This window comes from Sturnus vulgaris, chromosome 7, assembly GCF_052056855.1.
Source record: "Sturnus vulgaris isolate bStuVul1 chromosome 7, bStuVul1.hap1, whole genome shotgun sequence".
Lineage (NCBI taxonomy): Eukaryota > Metazoa > Chordata > Aves > Passeriformes > Sturnidae > Sturnus > Sturnus vulgaris.
The window spans coordinates 4,456,095-4,480,181 of record NC_142249.1 but is presented as its reverse complement, the minus strand read 5'-3'; the positions used below and the strand labels follow the sequence as shown (position 1 = coordinate 4,480,181).

The window sequence follows — 24,087 nt, the reverse complement described above, 5'->3', positions numbered from 1 at the left end:
TATGGCTATCTGCATAGATGTAAATTCCTCAGGTTTGTCAAGAATACTGTTAATTTTTTTTTTTTTGCTTTGTTGGTTTTCCTTTTTAGGCGAGACAGAAGCAGCTATGGCCTTGGCAGAAACCCACCCAGATGCTCAGTCAACAGCTATCTTCCTGGAGACTGTTTGGTAGAAGACACCACGCAGCAGAGAGGTGTAGTCAGGCACGCGGAAAAGGTGCCGCTCCCCGTAAGCCACATCATAATCCGCGCTCTTCCCTGTGACCAGGACACGGATGTTGGGCTCATTGGCTTGGCTGCCCACTGCCAGTACGTAGATCTCAATGTCAGCCTTCTGTGCATCCTGCACAGCCCTCTCGATGGCCCTGGCAGTGATCCCTTGGGAGTGTCCATCAGAAAACACCAGCACCCTCTTCTTGGCTGCGGCACGGGCGGAGCGCCGGTACAGCTCCGTGATGAACTGCAGAGCAGAGTTCACATCCGTGGCATCGTTCATGAACTCCATGCTGTCGATGGCCTTGGCAATGACCGTGTAGTTGTACTGGAACTGAGCTTCCACTTTCTGCTGGTTCCGGCTGCTGTACTGCACCACCGAGATGCGCACAGAGTCGTCGGCAGGCTTGCTGGCCTCCAGGAACCGCCCTGCCAGCCGCTTCACGAACTTCTTGGTGGTCTCAAAGTTCTTGCTCCCCACGCTGGTGGAGCTGTCCACCAGCAGTGTGATGTCTGCTGGCCCGGTGAAGGTGACTGCAAGGGGAAAAGTCCAGGGCTTGTTACACTTTGGCCCTTCCATGGAAAGCCAGTGAAGTCACTGACTGTCTCACAGGCTTCCTGCCTTGTCAGACTCAGGAAATCTCCACTCGTGCTAGCTTTCCTTCCCCTGCCCCAGTGCTGTCTTACACTTATCCTTTCACCCATTCATTCCTTCTTTTATTTGGTTTAGGATATGCTGTAGGTGTTTATTTGGCTGAGATAATCTAGTGACTCTTGTTTAAATACAGTGGCTCTCCTTGCATGTCTGGGGAACCACTTCATCCTCCTCACCTCCCTTCTTTCCATGGAAATTCTGAGGACTGAATATGCTTCTGACTTGGAGGTGTATTCTATTGAAACCCTCCCTGTACTCACTTTCCAAGCACCATTCTCCAATATACCTGCTGTGGAGCTGATTTTGCTCATGCTTCCACTGCTACATAATGGAAGCAGGTAATGAGATCAGTTGCTACCTCAGTTGTGATCTGGGAGTGTTGCAGTCTTTCACAGACTCCTCTCCGGGTTTGAGATGCCAGAGAAACAACTACCTAAGCGTTTCCCCAGCTGCTTTGGGCTGGTGTGTGTGTGAGAGAGAGACCCAGAGGGTGCCTGACAGATCTTGCTCACCTCTCCAGCCTAGGAGCCTCTCCAACTGCAATAAGTACCCAAGCTGTGCATCCCCACAAACACAAACTCCCACTTTCCCCATCACAGTACCCACAGTCCCTCAACATGCCACGAGGAGTCAATACTCACTTGGGCAGGTGTAGTCAGGACATTTTTTCTCTGATAAGAAAATAAGAGAGATTAATGTCATCAGCTCGCCCAGGAAAACCACCTATCCCACAAAGCCACAGAAGGGACAGAAGTTCACTTGCAGAAGGTGAACACCCACCTTTGTCACCTACGCAAAGCCTATACACGTGCATGAAAAATGGCGTGGACAGACATGTCCTACAGCAGGTGAGGACAGGGACCTGACCACGAAGTATTCTGAGACACAAGATACCATTGTCCCTTATTTAACTAAATTTGATCTCTGTTCTCTTCCCTCACACCTGCTTAAAGACCATGACTGGGGAGACACTATGGAGGGCATCCTGCATCCCTCCATCTTTCCCATTGCCTCCAGCCACCACCTTTCACCCACCTTGGCAGACGTACGAGGTGATGTTCTGCAAGAAGGTGTCATCCAGGAGCTCAGCATAGTTGTCCCTTTGAATGGACAGTCCTGGCCTGGTTGGTCTGCTTAAACAAGCGATGTCATTCAGGTGATCTGGATTTGGAGGGTTCCGGAAAATGTCACCGATCCCAAGGGAAACCACCTGTGGGGAAGTTTGAGTCCATCACTGGATGCATTTATTATCTAATGCATTCATAACTATGTATGCCCGCCACTTTGTGAAAGTGCTTCTAGTGACACCCGTGTCCCCTGCCCTAGCCTTGCATAGCAAGGACACGGAGACGCCCGGATAGCCTGCACTGTGCTGCCCAGCTGCCGTGCAGCAGGTCCCCTGTGCCCTTACCGGGGTGACGTCGCACAGGGAATTGAGCGGGGTGGGGTCTCGCAGGGTGTCGGAGCGCCCGTCCGTGATGACGATGGCCACGCGCTTGTCGGACGTGAACCTCCGCAGCAGGTTGTCCTTGGTGAACTGCAGGGCCTCCCCAGTGTAGGTGCCCCCAGCGATCCACTGCAGGTTCTTCACTGCCCTGCAAGGACACATGCAAAGTGAGCCTTCCAGCCCTGCCATGGGTACTAGAGGAGCCAGAACACGGCTTTTGACCAGGCAGACAACCCTGCATGGGATTGGGTGGAAAACTGGCAAGCTCCTTAGTTTAGCCTCAGCGCCACTTATGATGCCACCAGCCACTACCTTCCACTAAAGGACATTTAGATCATTGCAGCTGCAGGAGCTGCTGGCCTGGAAATGGAGGCTAGGGGGGGAGTAGGTGTCCCGGATCAGACCCCACAGACTCACTGCTTGAGCGCCCCGATGTTGTCAATGTTGGCATCCCCCATGGCCACCAGCTCCTGCGTGTTGTCATGGCTGTACTGCACAACACCCACGCGGGACTCCCCAGCTTCAAACTGTGGGACACAACAGAAACAAGTTAGCAGCATGTTGGGGATTGAATTGTTCCCTTTGCTTTCTGTGGAATTTTTCCCATTGTTACGCTAAGTATTTGTGGCTACACCTTAGTAGCAATAGTTTTCTCTCGCAGGGGGGTGGGGGATAGGGGGACACTGGAAAAGGAAAGGTGGGACAGGGGTCTGGAGCGGGCTGGACTCTCTCGCTTGGCTCGTGGAGTGAAAGGAGGACCGCCCGTGCTCCGATCTGGCATCTCCCCTGCCATCCCAGCGCTGAGATCCGCGCTCCCTGCCGCTGGACATCGCTCTGCTGCTCTCCCACTTCATCCTACTATCTCCGGACACCCTGCTGAGCACCACGACCGACACCGTGAGGGGGGAGTAACTTTCCCCATCCCTCTCACCCCTGGGCCGCGGCCGCCATCACCCAGCCCTCTTCAACTGCGCGGGACCTGCCCTGCCCCCACAGCACCGGTAACTGAGCGCAGGGAGATGGCCTGAGGCCAAAAGGGACTGGAGCGGAGCTATACTGTTCTGTTCTGTTGTCAAATTTGTATAGCTGTTGTTGTTTCTGCTATTCTGCCTTGTTAAAGAACTGTTATTCCTATCCCCATATCTTCTGCCTGACAGCCTCTGATTTGAAACTATAATAATTGGAAGGAAGGGGGTTGCACTCTGCATCTCAGGAAAGGGGTTCTTGCCTTTCCTTAGAAAATACCTGTCTTTCAAACCAAGACACAGCAGATAGCTCAGGGGAGCCCAGAGGCTCAGAATCCTGCTGATGATTTATCCTGAATGCCTTCGTGGCAGGCTCTGATGTTTCTCTTCTGCCTTATTCTGGGCAGGCAGAGCCCCACCAGGAGTGGATGTACATTGGGACCAATTTGATGGGACAGTAAGTGAAAGGAGACCCAAACCTAGATCTCACAGCTCACTGGTCTCAACTGCAGCCACTGGACTCTCAGGCACATGGTGGAATTCTTGGGGTTGCCCTGTGTTCAGAGTCAGGAACTGGACTTGATCATTGGGTCCCTTCCAACGCAAGGGATTCTCTGGTTCCATGAGAAGATCTGTTTTCAAGACTCCTGGCTTTCTTCCAACACAGTGGTTTTGCTACCCAGCTCTACCTTTTCTGCTTATTACTGACTCTTTGTCACCCAAAAGAGTATGCCCACCACACAAGTATTCAAGTAATCAGCAGATTATGAGCTTTAGATGTGGCTGGTTATACCTTCAGGAAAGTCTGGATTCCCAACAGCCCTTCAAATCACAGAGGTAAATAAAACAGACACAGGTTACCAGGGAGGAGTTAGGAAGGGGAGCAAGCGTTTGTGTCCCTCTTCAGACTGAAAGATTCACTACTGGGACAGTATTGCTAGGTTTGGGCTGCAAGGGTAATTTTTAGTAGACTGCTTGACTGGTGATCTAAATCCAAGCATGGGAGCTGAACATCAGAAATTTCCAACACACTTCAGACACCTGAAATGCTTATCAGAACAAGGGAGAGTCTGAGACACTGATTGATCAGGCTGATTGAATGCTCGATGAGCCATCTCCTCTGGGACATGGAGGAAACAGAGTCTCTTTGCCCAGAAAGAGTGAAATGTCTATTTTGGGACAACAAACTGCTGTCTCATCTCCATCACTTTATGAATTTCGGAAAACCCACCCCCAGTTTGAAGCCAAGCCTGGTGGAGGCTTTTTGGAGTGGAGGCACCTCCCCATTTTCCTGCTTGCAGTGAAAAATAAGCAAGTACACACAAGGATATCACAGCACTCAGTGGAAATTTCACCTTGACCCTCTCATCCTTGCTCAGGCGGTCGATGACTTTGATAATGAAGTCCTTAGCAATCTGGAAGTTCTGCAGGCCGATGCTCTCCGAGCTGTCCAACACAAATAGGAGGTCGACGGGACCACAGGTGCACTCTGGAGCAAGGTACAGGAGCCGAGGGACATGTTTTGCAGGGAGGCATTTCCAAAAGAAGCAGCTGATGCTTGCTGCAGCCCTGCCCGGCTGGGTGCCTATGCCCCATCCACCCCCAAAGCAGGGTGTAAAACAATGCAGAAAAATAGCTGCACAGGAGACTTGAGAGCCAGTTTACAAATTTTTCCATGTGCATTTTCTCCCTAATAAAATATGTGGCATTTCCAGGCTGTGAGTACCCTTAAACCACCCAGTAATTAGTCCATAACCCATTTCCTCATGAGCCTTCTCACTTCTTCCATTCACCCAGCCCAGCAGGACAGCCTTGCTCCCCTCTTTCTTACAGCTGAAGAACATCATGTGCCCTTGGCTGTCCCTTCAAGTTTTTGCACTGCAAACCCAACCTATCAGGGCAGCATCAGGGAATAAAGCCCAGCACATTCCTCTGCTGACCAGCACAGGATTTGGAAGGAAGAGGACAGAGCTAAATCTACAGTGTGCCCAGAACAGACATCCCAACTGCAAAAAGGGTGGAGAAAACCCACCCTGCTGGCACAGGGCACCTTGACAATTGTTTTCCAGTTGCAGGACTCAGCCACATAATCCTCTAAACCTTGTGGCACCCTCAGGGATTGCTTCCTGCCCACCCCTGCCTGGCTTATGCCTGGTTCTCCCTTACGGGCTCTCACTACATCTCCATAGCAGAAGGCAAGGAGCAGGGAAAGGGAGGGAGGCAAGGAAGGAGAAGGACTAGCAAATATTTGCAGAGCAACTTTGCCAAGTAACACTCACCGCAGCAAGCTAGAGGAAAACAGAGAGGGGGAGAGAGAGAGAGAGAGAGAGAACATTAAAATGCTTGACAAAAAGGGTTTTTCACACCCTAATGCAGACTGCAGGTTTGTGTCTCTGCAAACCCACAGACACCTGGCCTGGACAATCCAAGCTCATGGAGGTTTCCCTCCCAGTTGAAATACCCAGATTCTCTCCCATTTCAGGTTGTGATACCCTGACCTGGAGTACCACACACAGCAAAGCTCTGTTTCTGCACATGCTGATGTGTTCTTATTTAAATAAAAATAAAAGTAAAGTAAATCACCAGAGTGTAGAGCTCAAAGTCAAGTCAAGTACCCCCAAGTACCCTGTGTCCTTCCAGCACTTCATTACTGGCCATAGGCCAGAAATCCTCTGTAAGACATATGTGCTGTTTCTCTCCATGGCAGGACACCCCAAGCCAGGCCTCCCTTTCCCATTAGACCATGATGTTTAGGAAAAAAAACAAAGAACATTGCAAAATGGGCCACTCAAGGATTTTACACAACCTTGCTCATATTTTCCCTGTACAGAACCACAGGCAAACCAATCTGTGCCAGGTACGAGTGAGACACAGTTGTATGAGCTATTCTAGAGATGGAGTAGGAGATCCCTGTATCAAGGGGACTTAATTGTGGCTCATGAAAGGAAAAAGATGCCCATGGATGGCATCCCTTGGGACAGGGAAAAGTCAGCTGCCTCTTGCTTAGCAAGGCAAGGGAAGAGAAGTACAGGATACTCACAGCACATCTTCATGATGATGTCTAAGATTTCACATTCCTGAAAACAGAGGAAAATAAATGTTTTATTAGCAGCAAAAGCAATGCACAGAGCAGGCCAGCAATCAGCACCCCAGTCCTTTCCCACTCACATCTGGTCCTGGAGGTCCCACAGGTCCTGGTGGTCCCTGTCAGACAGAAGCACAGAGGAGTTACAGGAGCAGTCAAGTCCTATCTGTGGGGTACTCTAATGATACCTTGCCAAGCAATGCAGAGCTGTGAAAAGCCTCTTGGCTTCCCAGTTTCTGGCCTCTGCACTGGGCTTGGAGCTGTGACATCTGCTTGTTTGCATGATGTCTTGGTGCTGCACAGAACTGGAAGGAGGAGATCTACTTCCACATGTGCCATGTACACCCAGGTGGGAAGGCAGCGAGCACACACAATGTGTGCATGGCTTGGTGCTGCTCCCAGATCACCCAGAGCATGGAGGAATGGAGGGATTGTGGGATGCATATCACTGCGGCCAACCCTACCAGGATCCTTACTTACCGGGGGACCTTCACGTCCCCTGTAGCCCTTTGCTCCTTTGATGCCACTGGGCCCAGGGGTCAGGTTCTGGAATGAAAATAAAACCAAAACTAATAAATCTGTGTGTGTCAGGGGGCACCACCTTTCCCTTCAGATGTCTGATGAGCCCTGCTTCATCACTAAAGTGTTATCTGAGGTTGCTGTACCCAGCTAAATGAGAACTTAGAAGAGGCACCGGGGAAATCTCCCTCCATGGGGCAGCAATAAAGCTCAGATCACCAGTGCCATCATCATCAGTGCCATCTGGAAGCATACAAAGCCTTGCAGAGGTGATGCTCACCTCAGCCTAACAAATGTGGAGGCTTGCCAGCTGTTGAACACAAAATGAATACCTGGAGGGAGCTCCCCTTGCTATCCATAAGTCACTGCTCAGAGGCAAAAGACTAAAGATTTACAAAGTCTGATGGGCTCTGGCCCATCATTGCCCAAGGCTCCTGCACTGTGCTCACAGGAAAAGAGGATTCAGCATTGCACAGGTTACTCACATCATTTCCAGGGTCACCAGCTTCCCCTTCATCACCTTTAGGTCCGACATAGCCTTTTGTTCCCTGAAAAACAGTATGGCTGAGATTGCTGTGTGACTGGCTGCTGCCAGCGTGGTGAAGTTGGTGTTGGCATGTGGTGACCTTGTGAAAGCTCGTTTGGGACAGGGTGGAAAGCAGCACATAGGCTCCCCAGCACCAGATTTCAGTGCTCTTGATGAAGAGAACATCTTAGGTGGTTTTCACTGCTACAGAAACACGGACTCATTTAGGTTGGAAAAAACCTCTAAGATCAAATCCAACCATTAACCCAGCCCTTAATCAAGCCCCCAGCATAGCATCATCCAGCTCCCCTGGGTGACACCCCCAGCCCTAAACTCTGGCTCTGGGACTTCTTCAGAGAGCACCAAGCCCAAGCTGCTGCCCTTGGGTGTTATAGCCACAGCAGGACACTTCTGCTGGGAGCATCTACCAGGGATAGGTGGGCAGAGGGAAAAGAGGGTTTTGGAGGAGCAGGTTGCTTCAGGGAGCCCATTCTACCATGCAGCTGATAGAGGAGCTCCAAATGCCAAACCACCACCAAGGACAAACCCTGGGCCGAGGAAGCAGCACACTTACATTAATGCCAGGGTTGCCTCTGTCTCCTGGCTGCCCCTAGGGATGCAGAAAAGGAAGTGTGTTAGGTTAGACAAGTAGACATAATGGTATTACAGTTTCAAGGCAGCACAAAAAACTTACTGGGGCACCTGTGAATCCAATCGTGCCATTCCCAGGTGGACCATCCTCCCCCTGGAAAAGAAGGCAGATATAGATGAGATAAAGGAATGCAGATGCCTCAGACAGCATGGCAGCAGGATGCTGGTCCTCGGACCGTGGATCTCCCCAGCAGTATCACTCACCCTTTCTCCCATCAGCCCAGGGTCCCCAGGCAGCCCAGGTGCTCCAGGCAATCCCTTTGGGCCCTGGAAGGGGCAGAAGAAGGAGTCAAGCATTGCATAACATCATCTGAGCTGGCAAGACAATGACTTCTGAGGCAACCAGCAACCAACATGAGTCCACCATGGAGGTGTTCTGTTTATACAAGAGCAATGTGAGGATTTAGATTAAATGTCAGAAATAAGTTCTTAGAGGCTGGGGAGGCCCTGGCACAGGCTGCCCAGACAGGCTGTGGCTGCCCCATCCCTGGAGGTGTTTCAGGCTAAGTTGGATGAGACTTGCAGCAACCTGGGATAGTGGAAGGTGTCCCTGCCCATGGCAGGGGGTGGAACAGCATGAGCTTTAAGGTCTGTCCCAACCCAAACTGTTCCAGGATTTCTACGAAAGCCAATACCTGTGCTTGGCTTCCGTTTGCTCCCTGACCTGGGGATCAAATCTGCTGGCAGGTGGCTGGCCCCAGAGAGCATTTTCCCCAGCTCCTGTGATGAGAAGCTGTGTGGTTTGTGGTGCAACTATAACCTGTCCAAGAAATGCCTGAGGGGGGAAAAGGCAGCTGTGGCCTTAAGGACCCATGGAAACACCTGGATCTGTCTGCCAGGAAGGCAGTACTGGAGCCTGTACCAATAGGTTCGATAGGGTTCCAGTATCCACAGGATTTGGGGAAAGCCTTGGGGGGCAGCACCTGCTGCTCGTCCCTGCATCCCCTCCCTGCAGAAGAAGCAATGATGAAGCAGCACTGACCTCACTGCCGGGGGGGCCGTCATCTCCTCTGTAGCCTTTGGGTCCTGGGGGTCCGGGCTCACCCTAGGGAAACAGAGAGCTGTCTCAAAGGGGGTTTCTCTGGCTGCCATTCCTGCCCTGAGGGGCTGGTCCCTTTGTTTAGTGATTTGATGGGTAGAGGTGGACATCAGTGAGTTAGCTCCACCTTGGACAGCCCCAGAAAGGACCTGTAGATGAAGGTTAGTACTGAACTGGAGAGGTGCTTCAGGAGCTGTGCTTGGCTCCTCCTTTTCCCTCTTCCTCCCTTGTGCCATTTTCTCTCCAAAACCCCGTGGGAGGTAGATCCCTGCTGAGCATGAACCAAACCCAAAAGCTTTCTGGGCCAAGGTGTGACACTGCAGGTATGGGCTGAACATCACGTGCTTTCAGTGACAGCCGAGGCCCCCAAAGCCATCCCTCTCCTTCAGAGCTCACCCCAGTAACGGAGGACATGGTGGGAAGAGGACCAGGGAGGATGGGTTGATGCTTTCCAGCATCAAAGCACAGCTGTGTAGCACAGTGGCACCTCATCGTGACAGAGCTGCCCCTGGAGGACAGTCCTTGGTGCAAGCACATCACCCTGAAGGTGACACAAACCTCGCCATGCCTCACAGCTTGGACATGTCTGGGTCACAGCCAGGCTGGCTCTGGGGAGATTCTGTCCCCAGGAAGCTGCAGAGCCCTGGCAGCACGTACTGGAACAGACCAAAGCTCTCACCCTGCCACATCCCATCTGGGCAGCAGCTGCAGGGCTGGCCAGAGACAGCACGAGATGGGAGAGGAGGCAGGAGGAGGGTTCTTTTCTCTGAGAGCTCCACAGATACCCAAGGGAGCCCCTCCACCTTCTGCTCAGTGCCCGCGGCCCTTTGCAGGGTTTGCTTTCCAGCAGTGGGATATGTGGACAATGACTGGGTAGTGATGCTCCGGCAGAATATCAAATGTTCAGGCAGCATTTCATGTAGAGCTGGGTGTGCAGCCAGTCCCCAGGCAATGGAGAGGACAGAGGGACACAGAGAGAGCTGGTGCCAAACATCCATACATGCCGTACACACCCTTCTTCTTCCAAGGAAAGGTGTCCTTGTGGGTGCAGAAATCTTAAAACCGCGCAGTGCAAAGCACTGAACTGCTCTTAGGCATGTGACCTTATTTCTGCACGAAAGCCCAGAGGAGAGAAATCTTGGAAGGAAGGACAGGAACTTGTGATCCTTCACGCCAGCCAAGGCTGGAACCACAGCACCCTTGGCTCATGCTGGCCACTCTTGTCCTCACTGCAGCAGCACAGCACAAATCCCTCATGGCCCCGGAGTTTATGATGGATGATACAGGATTTTGGGTGAGGAAATCTTGTCCACTACTTCTCTGGGTGCAAGAAGGACCTGACATAATGGACGAGCACGAAGGCTAGGAATAGAGAAGGGCCACCAAACCTGTCCATGTGGCTCAGGGAAAGAGTATGCTGGCCTTCAGCTTCTCTCAGATAGAAAACAGGATGAAAGAGAGCCACAGGATAGCACTTTCACCCTGCCAAGAGAAACACACTCCAAGGTCCAGAGCTTGCAGATAACACGGCTTGAAAAATACTTGTATTTGCCAAGGTCCCACTCTTACCCAAACCTAATTACGCATTTATTTTTAATTTGGCCAAACACAAGCATTCTTCCTCAGCTCATGGAAAAATCACGCTCACTTTGCAACTGCTTTTCAAATATCCCCGGAGCCGTGGGAGCGCTGGGGCAGCCTCTGGCCTGGTGAGGCACCAGAGCTGCTTTTGTAATGCTTTCCTCTCTGACAGGGGTTCGACTCAAGTTCAGTGGTGGGGAGGGAAAACTGGTGGCCCATAGGTTCAGTGACAGCAGGGAGACCATTCTTTCTCCTCTTCCTCCCCAACAGGAAAGGCTGGCTGGAAGCGGGATCTATCCCAGCCTGGCTCCTCACGACGCTTGCATCAAATTTCTGTCTTCTGCATGGTCTTCCTCTTGCCTTGAACCTGATAGAGGAATGTGCCTCTACCAAACAGAGAGCAGCTCTAGTCCCAACCTCTTTTGTTGGCAGCAGCCTGAAGCAGTGATCAGACTCTTTGGTTGCAGCAGGATTTCAGCTCTGCTACAGGATCTTGACAATATCAGAACACTAGGACCTGGACAAGCCTTCTGTGGGGATTTGGTGCTCTTCACTGGCATGAGGCACGTTCAAAGGAAGCCCAGCTCCAGGCAAGCACAAGCCTGGCACAAGCACGGCCTGTCTCCAGGATGTGGCACAGCGCAGGTGGTGGGGACAATGTGAATGCAACAGCCACCCCTTAATGGCTGTTCTGCACTCCAGATCTTCTCCCAGGGATCTCCAGCACTTGGCCAAGTTTAAAAGCTGTCTCACATTTGTCTGCACACTGGCCTCCATGCTCCAGCTTTCATGGGAGTCCTGCTCTGCCAGTGTGGGAATGTTTATCTTGATGTATTTCTCTATCTTGGGATCCATCAAAACTCTGAAGTTGTGGGTAGAAGGACAGCTGTTCTACAGAGCCCAGTCCAAGGGCGATGTCAAAGTGTGTTGCTCAGGTGCAAAGATCCTGTTGGCCATTGCAATCAGTGCCGTGGCCATGAGGGATTGAACCAGAAACACCTCCAGACCCCAAGTTATGAGCTGGGAAGAAGGAGCCTTTAACTGTGCAGGGGACAGAAGCCTTCCTCAGGCTGGAGGTGGCCAACCCTGTTCTCCAGCAAGCCCGTGTGGCCTGAAATATGTTCCTTGAGGCACACAAGGCACAGGCAGACCCCAGAGCAGGAGGGCCACACCTTGCAGTCAGAAGACTTGAGGCATGCTGGCTCTGGGAGAGGCCCTCTTTGCAGGATGCCAAGGGTGTCAGGGACCACATCAGGATATCCTCACCAACACAAGATGTCTCACTGACACCCCAGACTGAGGTGAGCGCCAGGCCTGAACATTCTTTGTGTGGCTGCAGCTTGCACTTGCCAGTTTCCAGTTCTGTCAGATGTGTTGACATCCTTTTCCATGGGATTGGGAAATGGTGTGCAGGTTGTTCTGCCCACAGCCCAGCAGCCAAATCTCCATTGTTTTTGTCCCTGTTCATATCCTTGGTTCTCATAGAAATCCCTGCCTTTCTTCACCAGCTTTGCTTCCTGGTCTTGAAGATGCTAAGAAGTCACCCCAAGATGCTAAAGATGTTGTGGCATCAGTTAAACCCCTATCCAACTCTCCCTGGTGTCCCAACCACTTCCATCTGGGATCCAGAAGGTTAAACCAAGCTCTTACCTGGTCGCCAGGTGGTCCAAGGGGTCCTTCCCGCCCTTGGTCACCAGGTGGTCCAGGCTCTCCCTGAAAACACACACAGAGGGCATGAGAAGCACAATGAGGAGCAGGTGTGGGTACAAAGGGACCTGTGTGCAATGAGGAGCAGGGGTGCAGCACCCACAGTGGGATGGAAATTCAGTTATCCAAACAGGCAGGGGTTTGAGGCAGATTCAGGAATTTAGTAGGGAACTGTCAGAGATGGAGAGAGATAAAGACAGGCTAGTGTGGCCACCTTGAATTCAAGAAAATAGCCCTAACAGGAAGGCCTTGTGAAGGCCTTGCATCTAGGGGACATTTTTCAGCCCATTTTGTGCCAGAAAAGCAAAAGTGTGGAGAGATTCATCTGCAGATATACACGCCTGGCTCTGGACCCAAACCAGCTGTACTCATGGCTGCTGTTCTAGAGCAGGTCCTGCCCTAGGGAGTGTGCATGGAGAGGAGAACAGCTTCCAGGATAGCTGCATCCTTCCTCCAGCCTGCTATCCCTATGGAGCTAAGGGGATTTCCATGGGAATAAGCCACAGATGAAGAGAGAGACACACTCACATCTCACTGCCAATTTTCTCCCCTCTCCTTTGCTAACGCTCAGAACTCTGAGCTAAGACTGTTTGCAGAGAACTGGCAGCCCAGGAGGGTGCAGATAACCTGAGTCTCAGTGGTTTTGCACCCCAACAGTTCCAGTGGAAGGAAACACCCTATGGACATGGCTCAGCTCCCTTTCACTGAACAGCCTTCCACCAACCCAGCAGAGCCGCATCCCAACAGGGCAGTGTGCCTGCCAAACCCAGGCTGGCTCTGCAGCACCTTCCCTATCCAGACCCACGGCCAGGAACGAGCAAGTCAGGGAGGCAGAGGAGAGGGGAATTTGAGGGAAGCGGTCAAGTGACCTAAAGCTGTTGTTTGCAACCTAGAAGCGTCCAGATGCATAAGCCAAACAGCAAATATAAAACATAACTTCCAAACGGCCCTGAGACGTTTCTGGCAAGGTTACACAGCCTCGTACTTGGACTCAAAGTTGGAAGGAAGCAGACCATCGTCTGCTGAACAATTTAACTGCAGGACACTGGTGTGCCTTCATCTCCTGCACATCTGCCCTGCACACCCCACGTGGCATCACTGATGCTCCCTGAGCAGTAAACAGGAAGGGGGAGGCTGCCAGAAGCCCCCTGCCAGAGCTGCCCCTTCCCCAAGGTAGACCTCTGACCCCCCCCTTCCCCCCTCAAGCTAGTGCTGGGTCCTGGCTGTCCTTGCTGCAGGGACAAGGGATGGTGCAATGGTGGATGGAGATATAGAATGCTGGTGTGGAATGCCCTGGTTCCCACCACCTCCACCCCGCATAGAGCACCTCTTGCCCCTCCCTGTAACGTGTGGCACAGCTGTCACTTGCCACATGTTTGTCCTGGTCTGCTAAGGGTTCCTGCCAGTCCCTCCCAGGCTTGCCCTTCATGACTCATCCCAGCAGGCTGGAAACATGCTTTTCTAGTGATTCACACTCAAAAGGAGAGGGAAGAATGTTCCTTCTTCCATCCACACTCACTCATGCTGCCCTGCTGCTGATAGTACCTGTGCCCTCCTGCCCGAGCCACAGAAGAGGACACCTTGACTCTTTCCTCTCCATTAACTAGTTTTCCAGCTGTGTGGAAGAAATTGACAGCTGTTCACCTGCTCTTGGCTTGCTGGGCATGCTCTCCTCTCGGTTTTGGCTGTTTGGTGATTATCTGCCAGCAATAAAGGGGCAATTTCTGGGGGATAACAGCAGGTCCCTTCCAGACTGGCAGGTCAAGGCACTGAGCTTGCCTGCTGGCCCACAGACTGGTGGAGTTAGCCACTGGACACCTATTCCCAGCCCCTATTCCCCAAGCATCACTCTGCTTGCAGGCAGATGCTGAAGGCTGCCTTGTGGGTGCAGTTACCTGCTGTCCTCTTGGCCCGCGGTCACCTGGCGAACCCGGGGGTCCCCTCTCTCCATTGCTGCCCTGCAAAGAGAGGGTGGCATCACAAAGTCAGGGCCTGCTCCCAGCAGGGCAAACCCCTCCCTCACTACCCACCTCTGAGCGGGCTCAGCCCCAGGCCCCCTCCTCCTCTTCCAGAGGGCACCAGCCCCTGCCCTGGCCACAGGTGCTCTCACTTACCCGCTCTCCAGGAGGGCCATCCTCACCTAGAGCACCCTGTGGAGAAGCAAGAGGGGTGGTCAGGGGGCGGGGATGGCCAGCAAGCACACGCAGGGGCATCACAGGTAGAGAACTCACCTCGTCACCAGTCTCTCCTGCTGGTCCAGGCTCACCCCGGTTCCCAGGAGCACCCTGCAAGGCACAAAGGTGCAGACGAGAAGTCAGACAGTTTTGGAGCAAAGCCCTGCACACTTGAAGAGATTTGGGCAAGCTCTGCTTCAAAGCCCAGGCTGGAGTAGGGGTCCTCCCACAGAGAGCAGAGGATGTTCACACAAGGGCGCTTCTTCACCCACCTTCTCTCCAGGGTTGCCAGGAATCCCCTGTCGGCCGGGCTTTCCGTCATTCCCAGGCTCTCCCTTCACAAGAACACAAGGCACCATCAAGATTGCATCCAGCAGAGGATTTCAGCTCCCAGAGCACCGAGGCTGTCAGGAGCCACAGTGCACCCCAAGCCTCTTTCAGGGTTGTGGTGTTTCCCCATCCCAGCAGATCCCCGCCCTACTCCACTCTCAGTGAAAGCTGCCTTTTCACAGCGCTCCCCTGATATCCCAAGGATGCTTTGTGCCAGGCTTGTGGGCACCCACTAACCTTGGGCACACTGTGGGTGATGGGGGCCATCCTCTAGTGAAGAGGCCAGGCTGGACAGGGCTTGGAGCAACCTGGTCTAGTGGGTGTCCCTGCCCATGGCAGGGGGTGGAATGAGGTGGACTTTTAGGTCCCTTCCCATCCAAACAATTCTGATTCTGTGATAGGCTTGCCCCAAGCAGTGCAAGCAACTTCCACCTCTCCTTCCTGCAGAAGAGGGCTCCCAGCATCCCTGCTCTGCATGAGGCTGGGCAGTGCAACTCACCTTGGCTCCCTTGAGTCCAAAAGCACCGGGATCTCCCTTTGGTCCGGGCGGGCCTTGAGCTCCCTGTTGAAATTAAAGGTAGCATCACCGAAACCTGAACTGGTGACACCATCTGCAGGAAACTGGGCATGGACTGAGCTTCCCAGCAGCCTAGCAGGTGGCTCCCAGCTGGGATGGGCAAGGAAGGACATGGCCAGAAAGGACCCCTGCACCATGGAGCCGTGCAAGCAATGCCACACCCACATTGTTGAAACACTTCTGAAGCTGAGAGGAAAATGGCAGAAGAGGTGTTTTTGGGCTGCTGTAGCTGGACCACAGTGACACTGGTGCCATCAGAAATGTGTCATCCCGGGCGCATGGAAAAAGCAGGGAAACTGGGGAAATGTAATGTCAGTGTTTTCCCAGCTCCATCCCAGAGCAATTGGGGACAGCTTTCAGGCAAGGACAAGGCAGACTCCCCCAGAGTCAGCCCCAAAGTGCCATGCCTGGGATAAGCATTGCACATTTCTAAGCAATTCCCTATTTCCACACACCATCATAGCAGAGCTGTTCACTTGCATGCAAGGGGCACCCACAGGGTACGTACGTCGAATCCAGGTGAGCCTTTGCAGCCAGGTAATCCGGGGTATCCAGCTTCACCCTATTAGGCAGCCAAAGCAGGGGTCCCAATGAGTGACACTCATGGGAAGACCCCATCCGTCATCCCAGACCCCTGGAAGGGACATTCCAGCCCCATCTCTGGCTGGCAGATGGACGGCCCTGCAGGGAGGGAAACTCCACTGCCCCACAGGTTTCATCCCCAGACCCCACAGTGGTTTTGGAGGGGCAAAAGCCAGGGTGCTCAGGCCGAGCAAAGTGCCCTGGAGCAGAGATTTACCTTCATGCCATCAATGCCATCGATTCCACGCCTGCCTTTCTCACCCTGAAACAGAACACAAGGACCATAAAGTGATTTCCAAATTCCCAATGCCTCCCAAACATCAAACACAGAAAAATGGTGCAAGAGCAGAGTCTAACCTTGGCTCCCTTGGCTCCTCTTGAGCCCTGTGGAGGGAAGGAGAGAGGTGTCAGATGCCCAAGCAGAGCAGGTCCATCCCCCCCCAGTGCAGTCCCCACACCAGCTCAGTGTGAGGGTGCAGGCATTCACCACTGGCTCCCACTGGATCCCCACTCCTGGCTCAGGCAGTGCCAGCAGGAGGGGTGGATGTGGGGGCACACAGCAGACCCCAACACCATGCAGCTGCAGGGCCAGCCCAGGATAATCACGCATGGGAACACAGAGATCTCCCCCAAACATCCCTGCTGTCCTCACCTTTTCTCCTCGGCTTCCTTTGTCACCCTAGAGAGGAAAGGAGAAAGGGAAATGGGAGAATGAGAACACTCGCAGCACAAAGCTTGTGGCCCACCTCTGAAACACCTCTGAGAGCCTGCAGCCCCACATACCTTCATTCCTTGGTAGCCGACAGGTCCCATGTCTCCTGGCCTGCCCTAAGGGACAGGAACACGGTGTTACAGAGGCAGATACAGTCACCACCATGGGACAGCATCCCCCAAGACTCTTGATATGGGGCTCAGCTGCCATTCTCTCACACAGGAGCCTCTCCCATAACTCTGCTCCTTGTTGTCCTGGTCTGGGAGCAGGGGATCATTGTGGAGGGCCAAGAGGAACTTGCCTTCACCTTCATCATCTCCAGCTCTTCATGGAGGTGAGGGAAACTGAATGTTTGGGGACATATCATTTGGGATGAATGGGAAGGGCAGAAAACCCTCGGGAAGTAAAAATGCAGGGCATGGTGTTTCCAATTTGGGAACACACAAGATGGTAACTGCATGTTCATGCGTGTGGAAGAAATGTGCCTCTCAAAAATAAGTGTGCCTAGTAAAACAAAAGAGGGAGGAGGAGGGAAATAGTTTCCTCATGCTCTCAGGTTATTTACCAAAGGTTTCCCTGTAACACTGCTGTGCTTGTTGGGTCAGAGGACACGGGAGGGAGCCCAGAGTCCAGCCCTGGGCTGGCACACATGAGTCAGAGATGTGTCCTGCAGAAGGGATGGCTATTTTGGGTGAGGAACAAGGAAGCCTTGTAGCAAGAGGAGGAGCCACCCCACTGCACAGCATGACTGCACATCCCATGGAAACAAGGTGATGCTGGTGAGGATGTGCCTGAGAGGTCTAGCCAGCAGCAGCCAAAAAACAGTTCCTGTGCAGAGTCACCAGGGCTGATCCTTCACTTACTGGGTCTCCAGCCTCTCCTTTCTGGCCTGGAAGACCTGGCTTGCCTCGTTCTCCCTGCAATACAGAAACAGAAACACAGAAACACAGTTAGGTTGTCATCCCCAGGAATAGAACAATGACCTGTTGAAAGAAGAGCAGGGAGGATGGGAGCAAAAACGCTCCATGGATACAAGGAGCAGATGATGCTGGCCACATGGGAGCATGGTGTGGGTCCACAGCCCACAGGTGACCTTAGAGGCCTTTTCCAATCTTCATAGTTCTATGTAATGCTTCCAGGTCTCTGAGCATCCCCAGTGAGCCCGTCCCACTGCCCCAGTCCCACAGCACAGCCACAAACAGTCCCTCACCTCATGGCCAGGGTCACCAGGAGGTCCGGGGGGCCCTCGGGGAGGCTGCAGGAGAGAAGTGTGAGTTAGACCAGCCTGAGGCGCAGCCTGGGGCCACAGGGATAAGAGAGAAGTGGACAGGGCTCTCAAAAGCCTGACTCACCTGGCACTCGAAGGAGCAGCACTGCACAGAGGAAAGGAGGACACAACAACATTAGTGGAGAGGGCAGCAGCAGGGTCAGGCTGCACCCTGCTTGGGGGGGGCTTCCCAGGCTGACAGGGGTTGTCTGCAGCGCAGGGGTGTGCCACCAAGCCCCCCCTTAGCCATAGGTCACCCACAGTGGAAAGGTTCAGTCACAGGGGGACACTCACCGATTGCTCCGTGTTGAGTTTCTGCAAGACAAGAAAGCAAGGAGAAGGGGTTTGAGAGGGACAGGGGGGCCTGGGGAGGGGGCAGGCTGGGGAGGGGGCAGGCAGTGCTCACAATCATGTCGATGATGGTGTTGATGGTCTCCTCCACATCGATCTCCCGGGTGGGCTTCAGGCTGGTGGCGGTGAAGTTGCGGCGGTAGGCGTGGTCCGTGGCGATGATGTTCAGCCGCTGGTCCTGGGGGTGAGGAGGGCACAGTGAGATCTGCAGGCACCTGTGCAGGCTCTGAGTGTCCCTCCTTTGTCACAGCAGGGGTCCCATAGTCCCACTGGGGGCTCCTTGCTGAGAGCATCCCTGCTATGTGGCCCCTACCAAGTGGTTGGGTGAGATGGCAACGGAGAACACTTTGATCCCCAGGAGTTTGGCTTCATTGGCAGCATCATCCAGGCCTCCACAGGGCTCCTTGTAACCTTCCAAGGGATGTCCATCAGTCACCACAATCAGGTATTTATTCTCCTTGTGATGGGAACCACTGGAAGGGTTTAAACACAGGATTTAATGTTGAAAGGATTTAGCTGGAGAGGAGTGGTTTGGACACCTGGGGACACTCACTCCAGACACTGCCCCAGCCTGTGGCCAGGGCGTGCCTCATCCCAGCAAAGCTGGAGCAACTTGTGACTTCTTTTCCCAGCTGGGGACAGCTCTGCACAATGCACAGGGCTGTCCTAACTCAGAATCTCCCACCCTCCACCCAGCAGAGCCACACCACCCCGCCGTGCCCGCCGCGGCCTCACTGCCTGACCCGATAAGCAGCTCCTCGATGCCACGCTTGATGGCACAGTCAGTGTAGGTGCCCTTCCCAATGTAGTTGACAGCCGACACACGGTTCTTCAGCTCGCTCTGCCCACTGGGCATTGGCGTGAGGCTCTTGATGAGCACCACCTCGTCACTGTAGTGCAGCGCTCCCGCGTTCCACACCAGGTTGCGGTCGCAGCGGTAGTACCTGCATGGACACACCGGGACAATGGGGGTCGCTTTGCTCGCACCAGCATAGAAAATGCAAATCCTCTCCAGGTCAGGAATTCGCCAGGGCTCCCTGCTCTCCTGCAAAGCCGGGACAAGCTTCCCTGCAAAGCACAGCACGGGACCCCGGGGCAGCTTGGCCCACTGGGTAGAAGGGCAAAGCCATACCGTGGGTGGGCATCTGCAGGGATCAGACAGCTTGGCAGAGGGGCTTCTGGAAGAGGTGCACGGGCTAGAGCTGGGCAGGAGGGGCTGAGCCAGGTGTGTGTGTGTGTGTGTGTGTGTGCAAGGCAGGTAACCACTGAAACACTCCACAAAGAGTTTTTCCACTGCTGGATGTGTTAAAATCAGAGAAGGATGCCTCCCTCAAAAGGATGCCGTGACTTGGGGAAGGATGAGTGTGTGTGTTGCAACCCTGTCCTGGGCACTGACACATCCAGCACCTGTGACTCCTGGGACAGAGGCATCACCTGTCCTTTGGCCGCTGGCCCAGAAAGGGTATTTTCAGGATATGGGGACCAATCCCAAAGGGATATGATTTCTTTTTTCAGTAAGTGGGAGCCAGTCCCAAAGGAGTGGTATTGCACATCTTCTCTCTGCCCAGCAGGAGCTGTCCCAAAGCTACCTGAGCCATATCCACTACTGTTCTGTCCATTCTACTGCAGGACTGAGCCCAGGGCCTTGCAAAGGGGAGAGTGATGCTGCTGTGATGGAGGCCTGGCAAGTAGGTCCCAAGCACAAAGCTCCTGATCACTCAAAGCCTTGATAGACAAGGTGGGGCAATGGACAGGTGAGCTGCTAACTCCCTGCTACCCATCCTGAGATAAGGCATTGCCCTTCCTGCTGGTGGAGCACTGGGACATCCCCACAGTGCCCCTCTGGGCACCAGCACACATCTCCTGTTGCCCTGAGGAGCTCAGCAAGACCCATGTTCCTCCAGGACTTGTGGTGCTTTTGTGCATCCCTGGATCTCATACCTGCAGCCAAGCCCAGCACCATCCCCTTTGGGATCTGGAAGCTTTGGTGCTCCTGGGCATCCCTGGGTGGCCTCCCCTTGGTCAGACCCCCGTTGGTGGCTGCAGAGGTGGGTGAGGAGGAGGTAGCTAAAGAGCTGGGGAGTGGGCTGGGTAAGGGGCACTAGTAGCAAAGGGAGGGTTTGCTCTGCAGGGTGCCTGTGAGTGTTGGGTTTAACCCCAGAGGTTAAACCCAGAGGCTGCCACTCACATACCCGGGTGGTTCTGGGCCTCAGCACAGGGACCAGCATCGCTTTGGCACTGCATAATAGCCACACAGCCACCCGGAGGTGGTGGGATTGGTCTGCCGTGTCTGCTGCTCCAGCAGTTCCTGTCCTTCCCGAGGATGGGTGCAAGCAGCCCTGCTAAAGCCACGCTGCTGCTGTCAGCACAGATAGAGCCAAAACAGAGCAACCGAGGACCGGGAGAGGGAGGAGAGGCTCCCATCCCCCTCCCCAGCATTCCTGCTTTGCTTCTTTCCTTCTGTGGACAGACGCGCAGGGGGATCTCAGCATCCCACCCGGCAGCAGGCTCCAATCCCCAAGCAGCCCAGTTAAATCCCCGGGGGATGTACCTCCTGGTCAGCTTATCAATGAACCGGTTGGTGAAATCTTTTACTTGGGTAACCAGATCCCCAAAGGGTTTCACCCTCAGGGCAACGCTCTCTGAGGTGTCCAGGACGAAGAACAGGTCCACAGGGCAGTCTGGGAAGAAGTGGAGAGGCAGGAATTGGCTGGCGGTCCTGCTGCATCGCTTCTCCCTCCCAGGCTTCCCGCACTGCCCACCCCGTTTCTCTCCTAGCAGGCTCCCGGGATCTGGGCTAAGGGGAATGCTCTCACACCCTAACCCCCTTGGTATCAAGAGTAAGCAAGATAAGCTTTTCAGAAAACACAGTTTTGTTTCATTTAACACTTTCCTGTACTTTCTTTCCTGTTTCCATCCAAAGGATATCTTTTCAAGACCTATACTACTTCTTTTACCAAATAACATTCAGCTGCAGGAACCACTCAAAAAAAGAAACTCTTTTGGCAATCAATGCCATAAGAAGGTAAAAATTTTCTGACGCATCCTGCCAAAAAGATTATTTTAAGAAAGAGCAATAACATAAATTTCCCGTAAGAGCCAGCATCCAGCCACGAATAGTTCAGACTGGTGGTATCTGCTGTTATCCCCCTTTCCTGCATCCCACTGCTACTGGTAACTCCCGACCAGACAGAGCCAAGGAAAAAGAACCAAAAACCACAAAAGTGGGTACTTCTTGTAGATCCTCTCTAATCCTACACCTCTCTCCTCAGCAAGCCCAAACGTCCCGACAAATCTGTGGGGGGACAGCAGTAGAGGCATCTGCCCTGGAGGGAAACAGCAGACAGGCTGCTCTGCTTATCCCGGGAACGAAAAGCATTCCAGGCTTACCTTCTGCACTTGAGACTTGGGTGATGATTTCTGGGCGCTGAGCACATGAGCCTCCCCACAGGAAGCCAGCCGGCAGCAGCAGAGTGAGCAGAAAGTCTCGCAGCTTCATGTTTCTCGGTTCAGATTACCATCGAGCCGCATCCAAGGGAAAAAGCAGAGAAGGAGAACCCAGGAGCTAAGCGAGGCCACGGTCCGAAGGCAGGAGTCGCTGAAGATTCTTTTTTTTTTTACTGCTTTCCCCTTGGTTTCCGTGGGAGGAAGAGAAAGCAGGAGGGTAACGATGAGGAGGAGACTTCGTCAGCCCGAGGACGGAGGGAGGGAGGGATCAGGGGGTGTCAGCTATGAGTCAAACTTAGGAAGCATTTCTCCTTACCCTTTTTATGGATGTCACTGTACCTGCGATGGCAGCCTGGCCACTGGTGCCTGGGAGCTCTGCAAGGCTCTCAGAGATACCTGGAGCAGGCAGTGCCCAGCACTGGAGCTCAGCCTGCTCTCTGGGGCAGGGGGGCTTGGGGCACCTGCCAGCACTTCCTCTCGGCTCCCTGGCCAAGAAAGCTGCTCCAGGGGGACAGACATTCCCATCACACCCCAACCTGCACGAGAGTTGGTCCGGGTTCTGCCAGGGCCATCCCCACCACACAGCACAGCTGAAGCTGTCCCAGGCATGGGGGCACCATGGAGGCACAACATTTCTGGAGAACTTTCTTCCCTGACTTTCAGGGCTTTCTGCTCAAGCCAGTCAAGAACAGGAAAGATTTGTTCCAGAGGAGAAACCCGTAGGGTCCCCCCAGAGTAGGAACAACCCTTCTGCCCAGGGCCATGCTCAGGGCAGGGAGTTGGGAATAGGGTCAAAGCTGTCAAGGCCAGGAAGTAGTAGCAGGAGCACAAGTCCTTAGGGATATCTGGAGATGAGCATCTTCCCACTCTGTAAGATGGCAGGAGAGCCTGAGGACCTCTACAGCAAGGCACCCCAAGCTGGTATTGACCATCTGCTCTTTATGGACAGAACTGGAGACAGTCCTGGAGAAGTCCCAGGTCCTGCCAAAGTCCCCATCACAGTGGGTGACTGGAGGGGTGGGGGGAGAAGTGAAATACCTGAGGCCTGACCCCGGTACAGCTGCAGCTATAGCTTGCTCCCAAAAGCACAGGAGGGCACCAAAAACTGTCATTAAATAAAACGTTGATGGCTCCGAAGAACAAAGAGTCAACAGCACAAACCCAGCTGGCATGAATTGTTCTCACCCAGGCTGGTGGCATGGAGGCAGCAGGAGACCTGCCACACTGGGGGACCATGCAGGGCTGCCACCACCTCTGTCACCCTGCCTGTCATCTGACAGCGTCTTTGTGGGGATGGTCAGGAGGAAATGTTGCAGGTTTGGCTGTCGGAGGTGTCCCAAGTTGAGACAACTCAGAAGAACCCAGAAGCTTCACTGATTACAAGTTAAAACAGTGGAGGAGCCTGTCCACTCTACACAAGCAGATACATCAGATAATGATTCTTTGGGTAAACAGCACCCAAAACCAGCAGAAAATAACCTGCAGGCTGTGCTCAACTGAAACCTCACGAACCCAAAAAACCTCGGGCACCCTTTTTTCACTCCAACAGGAATTTACAGTCCCAGAATAAGTGGAGTTGGAAGGGTCAAGGACCATTGAGTCCAGCCAGCTGCCCAGGCCCTGAGGTGTGTGAGCTTGGCTGGGCTGCACAGGTGGCACCAGGAGATGAGGGCACTGCAAGGCAAATTTTCACAACATCTCAAATCTATTGAAGATGCTATCCCAGAGAGCAAACACGCCCAGGGACAAGTCCTGCTGCCTGACACTTCATGGGGATCAGACCTGATCTGGCTCTTTAACACACCTCCTCAGGCTCTCACAAGGAAATTCTCCTGGGATTTTGAAAACCAGCCAGCAGCTCCCAGAAAGGGGTTGCTGGGATGGGACATGTCTTCATGCATCAGCTCAGCAGAGTAATTTCCTCTTAGCTTTCTCAATTCCTTTCTCCCCTTCCCTCACAGGGGATTATCCCAAGCAGAAGAAGAGCTGACCTCCCCCTCCGTGTAGGTAGGGAAAAGCAAACCCCTCTCGGGAGCAGCTCTGCAGAGCTGGAGCAAGCTGGAGGCCAGCTGGCCGTGCCAGCAAAGACTTAATGATCATGGTATGGCCTGTGCAAGGCTCCTGCTGACTGCAGTGTCCCGAGCAGCCACAGCCTGTCAGACCCCGTGTGCCCAGGCAGCTCCTCCCACCCTGCTGAGGACCCCAGGCTCTGCCTGGAACCCAGTCTGGTCCCCAGGGCTGTCATGATGTCCCAGGAGCA

General features: G+C 53.5%; 1 protein-coding gene across 1 annotated transcript; it reads right to left on the bottom strand.

The window, feature by feature from the left end:
- Positions 1 to 22,008, bottom strand: COL6A1 (collagen type VI alpha 1 chain). Its single transcript, XM_014889889.2, has 35 exons — positions 21,771 to 22,008; positions 20,932 to 21,061; positions 19,124 to 19,324; positions 18,694 to 18,853; positions 18,436 to 18,558; positions 18,324 to 18,344; positions 18,115 to 18,135; positions 17,973 to 18,017; positions 17,626 to 17,679; positions 16,834 to 16,878; positions 16,703 to 16,729; positions 16,408 to 16,434; positions 16,268 to 16,312; positions 15,977 to 16,030; positions 15,391 to 15,453; positions 14,834 to 14,896; positions 14,619 to 14,672; positions 14,502 to 14,537; positions 14,283 to 14,345; positions 12,331 to 12,393; positions 9,043 to 9,105; positions 8,265 to 8,327; positions 8,104 to 8,154; positions 7,984 to 8,019; positions 7,369 to 7,431; positions 6,845 to 6,910; positions 6,448 to 6,483; positions 6,320 to 6,356; positions 5,559 to 5,567; positions 4,635 to 4,768; positions 2,732 to 2,841; positions 2,279 to 2,462; positions 1,903 to 2,077; positions 1,509 to 1,538; positions 1 to 746 (listed from the first exon to the last, which is right to left on the bottom strand). The coding sequence occupies exons 1-35, from the start codon at positions 21,877 to 21,879 to the stop codon at positions 136 to 138; spliced, it is 3,072 nt and encodes a 1,023-aa protein (XP_014745375.1). The 5' UTR covers positions 21,880 to 22,008; the 3' UTR covers positions 1 to 135.
- Positions 22,009 to 24,087: the final 2,079 nt, after the last annotated feature.